General features: G+C 30.1%; 1 protein-coding gene across 1 annotated transcript; it reads right to left on the bottom strand.

Annotated features, from left to right (window-relative positions):
- Positions 1 to 404: 404 nt before the first annotated feature.
- LOC107958589 (peroxidase 31-like) lies at positions 405 to 1,656 on the bottom strand. Its single transcript, NM_001327676.2, has one exon. It carries the CDS (start codon positions 1,570 to 1,572, stop codon positions 592 to 594), a length of 981 nt encoding a protein of 326 aa, NP_001314605.1. The 5' UTR covers positions 1,573 to 1,656; the 3' UTR covers positions 405 to 591.
- Positions 1,657 to 11,728: the final 10,072 nt, after the last annotated feature.

The raw sequence follows: 11,728 nt of genomic DNA on the forward strand, positions 1-11,728 counted from the left end.
TGTTGCTTCAACTCTCTTCATTTTTCAAGTATAGGTATCCCTATACATATAATCTTTCAAAAACACTTCAAATGCATCAAATAGTTTAACAAAAAAAAAAAACTATCCACCTTACACTATGTTGATTCAACACACAATCTTTCAACTACATAAAAAGAAGTTAAATAAATAAATGAATATTATACCCTGCTGCAAACATAGTGATTACCCAAGTTGAGTAATAGATTAAGTGCATGGATAAAGGCATCATATATATATATATTTGATTCTTGAAGAAAACAAAGAAAAGAGACAAAAGTAAACTCAAAAATAAATTAAACAATCCAAGAGCATCAAACTCCAAACCCCCCAAGAAAGGCATCTTTCTAGCTGATTTCATGGTGTTAATCATAGATAGACATAGGTAAAAGTACAGAACCAGAAGCAGTGAAGAACAGAAAGAAGAGATTGGAACTTTGAAACCCAGAACACAGAATATGTAAATATGTATAAATTTTAAGCCTGATGTGACAATTGATACAAATAAAGACAAGGGTATAATAAATCTTTCTCAAAAGAACAAACCAAAATTAACAAAGATAAAAAAAGCTCTCAGTTTACAGCATCACACCTGTGTCTAGTCTCTCCTCTTCTCCCAGTTTTGATCCCATAAACACTTAGCTTCTGCATAGCTTTAGCGAAATCTTGAAAGAACTTGTTTTGATCCCTTGCATACAATTCCACAAATGGTTTTGTTCTGGGATCACCATACAATCCATGATCTGATTCCAAAAGCCCCAAACCCTTTGGTAGATTTTGATAATACAAGTTATCAAATTTGTTGGGGGTCATAATATCATTAAAAACTGATAATGTTGGGTTATTTGGATAACCTGAACAAGCTTGTTTCAATGCTTGAGCAAATCTAGGATTATAATGGGTATCATTGCTTATATTTGAGCTAAACTCTTTGCAATGAGAAAACCCAATTGTATGCGCTCCACTTAAAGCCACCATTTCTTGAACAGTGAACCCACTTGAAGAGAAAAGATTTATAAGTTGTGACATACTCATGGTGGGTTTAGGTAACTTCCCTTCTAGTGAAGAAGCTGATGAAACTCGTGAATCTTTGCGACCCAGATAAACATTGTAGTACGGTCCACCAAGCATGGTGACTAAGTCACGAGTAGCGACGGCGAGGATGTCGGAGCAAGAGACGGTGTTGGGACAGGCGAGTTCAAGGGCTGTTTTAGCTCGAACAATGAGGTCAAATGGATCTCCAGGGAGAGATAAGTTGATGTCGGCATCACGTTCAGCTTTGTTGAATGCGGTGGAAGATATGAGGATGGAACCATCGCAACCGTTGGGAAGACAGTCGTGGAAAAATAGACGGAGTGCACCGGCGGCGGTTGTGGGGCTGGTGATTTGCTTGTTGGTTATGGTGTCTTGCATGATTTTGGTGAAACTGGGACAGGTTTTGGAGTAGTAATCTAAGCTTAACCTTGATTCACAAAGCAATGCCGTGGAGAAGAGTAAGAAGAGGACAATAACCACGGCGGACGGCGGTGTTTGTGGCAGAGATGAAGGTGCCATTTTCAGCTGAATTAAGCTGAGGTTTGGAAGAAAAAGAGTAAAGGAAGAGAGAGATGGGAAAGGCTACTTTTAAGCTTTGAGCTGCGTGGGACTGGGCACTGGATTTTTCTTCTTTTTTTCTTTATTGCTATTTAGTGAGAAAGTGTACAATGCGGTAGAAATCACGGGATGTATGATGTGGACGCGTAGCATGCGGAAAAGGATACCGTTAGTCTTAAGCGCACGATATGATGAAATCTCAGCCGTTGATAAGCATGTGATGCTACGATATTAGCGGTTTGAATGTGGAAAGGTTGGGGAAATTAAATATTTTTTTCTCATAGGTTTTCTTGGGATAAAACAATATTTAGTCACTTGAATTTGATAAGAGTTTTCAATTAGGTCCATACACTTTTTTTCTGTTCAAATTAATCCTGTAATTTGACAACTTATCTCAATTTTGATCTCTCTAATGATATCACACTTTCAAGTTATATCACGTCATCACATCATCTTTTTATAAAAATTATAACTAAAATTGGAAAAAGTTGTTAATTTTGAAGGCTAATGTGAGCTAAAAAAGAAGTTAAAGGACTGAGTTGAGAAAAATTACCAATGTTACTTTATTAATACTATCCGTTGTTAAACAAACCTAAAAGAGTTCAGGCTCTACTGCTTTGTAATATGTTTTAGATTCTATTTTTCCTCCCAAAAGAATAAAAATAAAAATGGAACGATGATGATTGATCATTGATGGTTTTTTTTCTTATTAATTTATGGATTATTATCGAATATTTGTTCTCTAAAGTTATTTAATTTTTAAGCGATTTATACATCATTGATTCTTAACATTAAAATATGTATTTTTCGAAAATTAAAAAATTTAGTTTTTGTACTTCTATTTTATGGAATTTAATTTTTTTAGATTTTAGATTTTAGAGTTTAAGTTTAATTATTAACACAATTAATTTTTTTATTAAATTTATTGATGTGAAATTTTTTGAAATAAAAAATAATCCACTTAATAGCCATGTAATTAAAAAATGACTTTTTAATTAACTTAAATTTAACCAAAAAAATATAGTGTTATTTGTATTTTGAAATATGAAATGTAGAGAGACTAAATTTCATGAAATCAAACTATGGAAACTAAATTCCTAATTTTTGAAAAGTACAGGGACTTGTGGCACATTTTAATCTCTTCTTAATTTATGAACTTAAAAAAAATACACTAGGGTGATTATTACAATTACTTTATATAGTAAAAACTTTATTTATTTAAATTTAAGATCGGGAAAATAACGAGATTTTAGTTTAATGGTAAAGTATAAATATAAAAAATTAAAAAGGTATAGGTTTAAATTTTCTTAGTCTTAACTTATATGGAATTAGTATTAAAAATTGTGAGTCCCGTTTAAACTAATTATTCATTGTTTTATTTTTACCTATTTTAACACATATATATTACATGAGATTTTTACTTAGGTTATTACATTACTAACCAAAACGGCCATTAATGGCATGATTTTAATAAAAAAAATATACAGTAAAAGTACTATTGAGGTCATTGTACTAGTGTCACGAGGTTAGATCTTTCGTCTCGCGATCCGTGCGGCCTTAGACGATCCATTCGTCCAAACTCGCTTAAGTTATCCTTTACTCAAGTGAGGATTCCTTAAGAACTCCTCCAAGGTACCAATTTGTATAGCGGAAGTAATTTATGCCAAAAGAAACTTACAAAGAACAACAGAAACAGCACACACAAAATGTTTGAGTAAATGTTTTCAATATATTCTTATTCACAAAGAATAATGAAACAATGAATGGAGTGAGTACAAATGAGGGGAGGCTTTTTTTTATAGTTGAGCTCCCCCAAAACCGACGATCAAGATTACAATACATCGACGGACGAGATTCATCCTATCCCTTAAATCATGAGATTTACAAGATATGTCATATCAAATCTAATCTAATCTTTACAAGATATGATTCTATCAATCTTCTAAGCTTAGTTACCAAAATAACCTAAGTTGTCATATCTTCATTATCGGGCCAACTGGTCTTCAATTTGATAGGCTTCTCTAATAGGTTACCAAATCGGGCCAATTCTTGCAGGCCAAATGATCTTCATCTACACAATAAACCCCCATTGGATGCATTTGGTACAATGGTCACGGGCTTTGAATTGCGGCCCGTGACATTCTCCTCCACCCATTCTCGCAACGCCCTCGTTGCGACTTCCAAATGGCACTGACTTGATTCGTCTCGGTCTCGCCTAGACGCCTTAGCTTTTCCCTTCCTTCGAGACTTTTGCCTCTGCTTACATCGCTTCTTAACTTGAACCGTCCTACTCATTGCATTTACTCTAGTCAACTATCCCACTTGCATCACTTCTTTTCCCTTGAAGTCTGATGCACCACCCACCTCTCCTATAGGTGGAAGCCTTGTTGATGACACGGCCAACTCTGACACTTCACTCGAGTTGAGCCTCATTGGTCCCAACTTCACTGTTTTCATCACAACTAAGCAAAAGTGAATTGGAAAAGACAGGAAAGCGTAGGCAAAGCAACGCTGTATTTGGCGCATCTCTCGCCCATCACATGACGAATCAAATTCGTTTCAACGCGGCGCAATGCTATTTAATGGGCCCAACCCCCCAAATTATTGCTTTATTTTTTAAGGTTAATCCCTTAACTTTTGCAATTAAGAATTATATACTTATATATTAGAAGAGTGTTTATAACATTTGCAATGAGACACGTCTACTTTTTTTTTTTTAATTTTGAAATTTGAAGGTGTATGATGTTTTATCCTTCACAATATAGGAAAATGTTAAGTTTTAATTTTAATTTTTATATTTTAATTTCTAATATAATTTTGTCATTATATTTTTATAATGTTATCAGTTAATTAAAATAGTTAATTTTTTTATTAAAACATTACCTGGTTTTATAGGATTTGAATGTCTTTAATAACTGACACATCTTTTAGGTTTGTTTTACCCTTTTTTTTTAATCAATATAAGATGATGGTAAAATTTTAATTTTGACCCATATACTATGTTAAAACTTAGATTTAACTCTTATATTTTAATTTTTGGCATAATTTGGTCTCTTACTTTTATAATATCATTAGTTAGTCTAAATAGTTAATATTGTTATCTATTTCAATTATAATGCTAATGCTATTCTTTCTTAATAGCATTGTTCCACTAAACAAATTATTTTATCATAACGGATTCAAATGAATGGTTTTAAGAAAAAAAACCCACATAAACATTTTTAACATTATTTTTTTACATCACTACTAAATGATTTTTTTTATTCTAAAAATTTCACACTAGTGAATTTGATAGGATAATTTTTAATAAGGGTAACAACTACAGTTGAACTTTTAAATTTGAAAATTGGAAAGATTTTTTATTTTTAAAATGTATGACGTATATAGGGACTTAAAACATATTTTAACCTTCAAATTTTTACTCCATAATTTGATACAAACAAATAATTAACTTAATGCGAAGTATGGGGAATCATATTAGTATATTTTTATTTTAATACTTATTTGATAATTAAGTCTATTATAGTATTTGAATTTAATTTTCGAAAAAATGTGATGATGTAATACTCAAAAATTATATCATGTCATCACTTGAAAATTAGATATATATATATATATATAATCTAAAAATTAAAGAGTTATGTTTCTTTTATATATCAAGTGATGATGTGACACCACACTTTTACAGAATTCAAGTTTAAAAATCAAAACTAATTTATCTGTCAAGTTTAAGTAACAAAATAGATATAAAAAAAATAAAAATATCAAAATGGATCAAATTACCAAATCCAAAGGTCAAAATTTATATTTGGATAATATTAGTAATATCACATGTGTATACATGTGTAAATCACTTATTTAGAACGCATATGTACTTTTACAAATAACATCTAATAAACAATGAGACATGTTATTTGAAACTAAAATAATAACAACACTTATGCAATATGTACAAACTTGAAATCAAACAAATTAGTCTAAATTGTGAGTGAAAATAAATCTACATAAGTAAATGCAAGTGATTAAGAATATTAAATATACTCCAATTACTTTCTAGCTCATATTGTCATTTTTTATAGAATATTAAGTAACACTATTTAACATATTATCAAAATGTTAAAATATTATCGTATTGCTTTGGTTGAAGGGGTAAAGTTGAGGTTTTATTCATGCCGATGGTATGAGTCCAAATCTCATCATTTGTAATTTTCTATTGATTTTATTTAAAATGTAAAAAGATAACGCTCCTTTGTAATACTAATATAATTCATTTAAAAAATGTAAAAGTAATTTAATAATTTAGTAATTTACCCAATCAAGTTAATGTTTGGTTACTGGTGACACTAATTCAATTTAAAATTTGAATAATTGTGTACATGATTTTGATTCACTCCTTCAATTTAGAAAAAAATATTTCAATATTTATTTATATTAAATTTAATAAACATATAATATCTATAGTCAGTCTTCTCTATAACCATCACCCTCTATAATAACATTTCACTATAACAGTTAAGTTTCTAAAGTAATCGATTGTTTATATTTTCTTTTAACCCTCTATAACAACTTTTCACTGACAACAACATTTATAGTCATGAAGTACATTCTTTATTAAATTAGTTTTCTATAACAACATATGGTCTAAATTTTTAAGTAAAATTATAGTTATTTCATATAAATAAACCTATTAATTATCATTTATTAAATGAAAATTATCTCAATTAAAATATTATTTCAATAAAATAATTAAATTTCACGAATGAAATTTATTAATCATATTTTATTAAGTGAAAATAATATTCAATGAGTGGAATTAAAGACGTCAATTTAAGAAATTATTAAATTCCTTAATTAAATATTCTACTATGAATTTAGAATATCATAAACTTATAAATTGATTACTTGAATTTAGTAACTTATGATAAATTAATTAATGTAATTTGATAACTCATATTGATTAACCGAACTTATTAGATTTATGAATTTTATAATTAATCATGTGAAAGAATGTAAAATAAAATATGCATAAAATATCTGTTATACGTCTTTTAATTTTGTTGATTTGATTCCCACTTTCTTTCTTTTTTTAATGTAGCTCTTACTTACTTTTTTTTATGAAAATTCACGATATAAATTTTATTGTAAGCTTACAATAATTATCTCTATAGAAAATCTAAAAATTATCTCAATGCATGGTATCACTTTATTGAAGCAAATAAGGGTATTTATGATAAAAATGAATATGATAATTAATTTGAGAGTTTATTTATATTTTATTGAAATTAAAAAAGAATTTATATAATACTTCATCTCTTAATTGATAATTATAAATTTTATTTATAGGCTTATTACATAATTTGGTATTTGAGTTTTACATCTTTTTATATGTGTTTTTTTTTTGTTCAAGATGATACTTGTATTTAATAAAAGTTATACATTCTCGTACTTCAAGATAATAGTGTTAATTTTTTTTGTCTAATGAATGCAGTTTCTCACCATACACAAGAACTAACTTAGAAATTTTTTTGAATTATTATTTAATTGATTATAATTAAATAACTAGAGTTTGAAGTGGAAATTATATTAATTAGTTGTCACAGTTTTAGTGAACAAGATAAGTAAATTCATTACTCGTAGATTCTACTACAATAAAAACGACATGACCTATACGGAAATAGAATTGGGTCGAGGAGATAATTCAATAGGAAATTTATTAAATTTGTTATAAATTAATAAATAAAATTCTAGAATAGAAAAATAGTTAGTAGGTTGGCAAAATTATATGAGTTGGTTTGATGATCAAACAACACATATAATTATATCCAATATAAGAGATAGGTTGTAACCTCCCCAACTGGCCTAGATGTTATGGTCGAATCGTAGAGGCTACATTAGCCACTGGAATGACTAATGTTAAAATGTTGCCCAACTCGTCAAATTTTTGGAAAATCGTAGTTGCGATTAAGTTAAAATGTTCTTTTTGTAAGTAATTCCATCTTAAGAATTTGTTGTATTAATAAAAGTACGTAACTTTGTAAAACCATTTTGCCGACAGCTCTTTTTGTAAAACAATGATCACACTCTTTGCAGCATAAATAAATTATGTCAGATTTTACTTAGTCCAAATAGCATGCATTTACCAGTTATTAAGTTCGTGCTATTTCAACATATGATGCATGCATAAGATATTTCTCCAAAATAAAAGTTACCAAGCCACAATCCAATTTAATAATTTACAGTCCAAAAACCAGTAGAAGAATTATAAAGAAAATAAATATTTATTATAAAACAGTCCGATGTCTGAGAGTCAACCACATGCCAAGTCTGGTCCTAGTTTTGAGCATTACCTGAGAAGTAAGAAACTAAAGGGGTGAGCTTAAGAAAGCTCAGTATGAGTCTAAGCAAAAGTAGACATGCAAATAGATTATCCATCATTACTATAAACAATACATACAATTACAATGGCATAACAAATTATGTATATGACATGCTTAGTGAAATGGTGCAAAAATCCTATCCATCCATCTGCTACACACCACGAGTTCCCCAGAACCCGTCTACCGAACTCCAAACAGTGCGAGCTAAAATTCAATGTGGTTAAACCACCAGTAACCGTAATGCAGATTAACTGCCAATATAAATGCAGACAGTGTTGCCAATGTTATGGTCAAGCCACCAACAAAGCAGGATAATACACTGCTATTAGTTGTGAATACACAACAATTTATACAGATAAAAGCTGCCAGTAAATGCAATTAAATCGTCCAATCTCCTCAGTACTCCGGTGCAGTACGCTGACAACAATAATACGGGCTTTAACTGCTGCCGGTACTCCATGGAACTCCTTCATCACCCAACAAACCTAACCATGTGTAATGCATAATTGCATACCAACCATGTAGCATATCATGCTAAACAATACAATATTGATAAAAGAATCATATCAATCATGTAGCATAACATGCTAAATAGTACAGTAACGGTAACAATTGTTTAATCAACATGCTTTAGTATAACAGTTTTGGAGACACGATTTTCATGTAATCACTATTAACAATAGCAACCAAGGCATGCTTACATGCAACCAATTTCATATCAATCACGATCATATAATCAATTAATCAGGAATGAAGTCTTAATCATGGTTTTAGGGCTCTAACATGAAGGGAATTACTCAGGGAGTAAAATGAAACATATCACAAAATAATGGAGAAACAGTGGAATAAGGGCTCACATGGCTGTGTGGGGAGGCCGTGTGAGGGGGTTTAGACCGTGTTACTAAGTTACACGGCCGCGTAGCTCACTGTAACCGTGTGCAAATTGAAATAAATTTCCCAAAAGTGGTCACATGGCTGTGTGTCATGCCGTGTAACCCTTTCTAGGTCGTGTGGCCCTACATTTACCCTAACAAGAAAGTGGCACACGACTGTGCGAACCACTCGTGTGCAGCGTATGCCTATATGGGCAATTCGTGTTGTCCACAATCCACACTCGGTTTGCCATCTTTTGGTTAGAACACACACCTGAAATCTGTAATTCCATAGCAAGGTCATAAATTTACAGCTTCCACAACCCATATTTGGCTAGATCTAGTACAGATTTGTACCTAACAATAAGACCAAATTGTTTAGCAACAATCCTAGGATATTCTATAGAATTCGGCTTAAACAAAGGAATGAATACTAATCAATTTCACTTACTCTACTTTCGATTGCTCTAAAATGCAGATGGCCACCTTCTTCACTGAAGATTCAAGGGATTCAAATCCAAACCTTTGCCAAAAATTAATTCACGAGATTACTTATTCCGTCAGCACAAGGAGATAGAGAATGAAAGGAAAAAAACATAGAATCAGATCTTCCCTAATAAACTTGCCCTTCCTAATTCAATTCTGTGACAACGAACAAGTAAAGAGACGGTAGAATAAAATGTAGGGGTGGCAGCAACGGTGGAAAAGATGAGTGAACAGAAAAGAGGGGAAGAAAAATAGAGAAAGCTTGAGAGGGAGAAGGTTGGGCGGAAAGGCTAAGGAAAATAAAAGTGTAAGGGTTGATTTATGTGGTAAAAATTGGTATGGATGACACACCTAAAGAATGAAACAAAAATTTACGCACACAAGGGGATTTGATATCAAGTCTCAAAGAGAATTTCACTACCTCTTAACCACTAAGCTAATTACACCTTTTTTAACATAATTCTATCAAATTAAAATAAAAAAAAATTCTGGATGTTACATAGGTCCAATGAGTCCATCTACATAGCAAGGTGCAGCAACCCTAGTTCTCATAAAGGGGTGTTGCCGCCCCTATGTATTCCTAATATGAAATACTTGTATTTTTCTATTAAAATATTTTGTTTGTACTTGTTCAACTGATACTATTGTGATTTTCCCTATATATAGAGATCATTGGCTAGGTCAAAGAGACACGAGTTAAGTGTCAGAACTTCGTCAAAATCTAATGTGATTTATTTTCCTAAATAAATTCAATATTTTGAGAGAGTTCGTCTTTTTAGTTTCTAGCATTTGAGATATATTAACATTCCCATTAAATATTAATAAATTTTTCATTTTGTGCAATCGGTTTGTAAAATTAGAACACACACTCTAAGCATATCGGAGTTTGGGAATAGTGAAAAAGATATTTGCTTGAAAGCTGGGAAACGAGATTGCCTAACTCAAACTATCAAATTTTAGTAATGTTAATAACTAAAATAAAAAGAAAGATTTGACGTGATTATCCAAAACATAAATACACTAATAATTACATCGTAATTTTCTATTTCATATTTGGTAGTATAAATTGTAATTACACAACTATATAATTTTAAATTCTAAAAAAAATAATTACTATCAATCATACTTGAGAAAAAAACACTCTCAACAAGTAACAAAGCCTAAAATCAAATAATGGTATATAATACGTTGATCCAAGAAAGTATTTGACATTACGATTACTAATAATAAGAAAAATAAACATAATGTGCAATTTTATCTAATTGCTCCATCATTCCATATTTGTTGAGTTATTTATGTTGATAAAAATTTAAAATTATTTAAATGAAATTAGTAAAAAATATATAAGTATATTCTTTTAAAATAAAATATATATCCTAAAATTGAAATATTATTATATAAAAATAATTTTTAAATCTCGAATCATGTAATGGACATAGTTAGAAAGTCATAAGGTAAATGAATTTGAGTGTAATTGTTTTTAATTACTTCAATTGTCATCCTCTCCTTAAGAATCTGAGAGTGTAATTGGATGCTTCAATTACACTTAGTTTAGTGAGACCCATCGATTATAGTAATTACCTAAACATGTCACGTCGATATAATTACGAATAACTATACCAAAATTAAATTAGTAGATGAACCAGTGGTAAAGCCAGGGCCCTGACCTCTCCTAAAATGAAAAATTTTCTATTTAAACCCTTTTATAATTTATAAAATTTTAAAGTAGTAATGATAAAATTTCATTTTGGCCCTCAAAAATGATAAAAAAATTAATTTAATCCTTCAAAGATTATAAAGATATAAACTATTAAAATAATAAAATTACCTTTTTACTATCATAAAAATATAAAATTTAATTTCAACCTCAAACAAATTTTTTAACTTCATATCTCTAATGCGATACTAAAAGTTTTAAAAATAATATAAAAAAGGTGAAGCGAGTTTGAGTTATTTATGCGAATTTAACCGAATTTCTTGGCTATATATACAGAAGAAGCGATAAGATAAGGGCACATGGACACACTGCAAACAATAATTGAAATCTTCACCTGAATTTCCCTTTTCAACGAATTCAATGCCAAATATTGTAATTTAAAATAGAAAATACGTCCTCATAACAATTCATACAGTATATTAATAAAATATAAATGTTAGCATGTAAGTAAGTAAACCACATGCTGATCCTTTCTATTTGCCTCCCAAAATCACGAAAAAAGTTAAAATAAAGATCAAAACCATAACATTAAAAAGAAAAACGAAAATCAAGTGCATGTGGTTGTTGGTCCCTACTGAAAGCTGGGTTTTGTTACGTGGACATTGAAGCACAGCTCATATTCCCATTTCTGCCATTCAAAACACAGCTAAGACATTGTCCATTGG

This window comes from Gossypium hirsutum, chromosome D07 (assembly GCF_007990345.1).
Source record: "Gossypium hirsutum isolate 1008001.06 chromosome D07, Gossypium_hirsutum_v2.1, whole genome shotgun sequence".
NCBI lineage: Eukaryota > Viridiplantae > Streptophyta > Magnoliopsida > Malvales > Malvaceae > Gossypium > Gossypium hirsutum.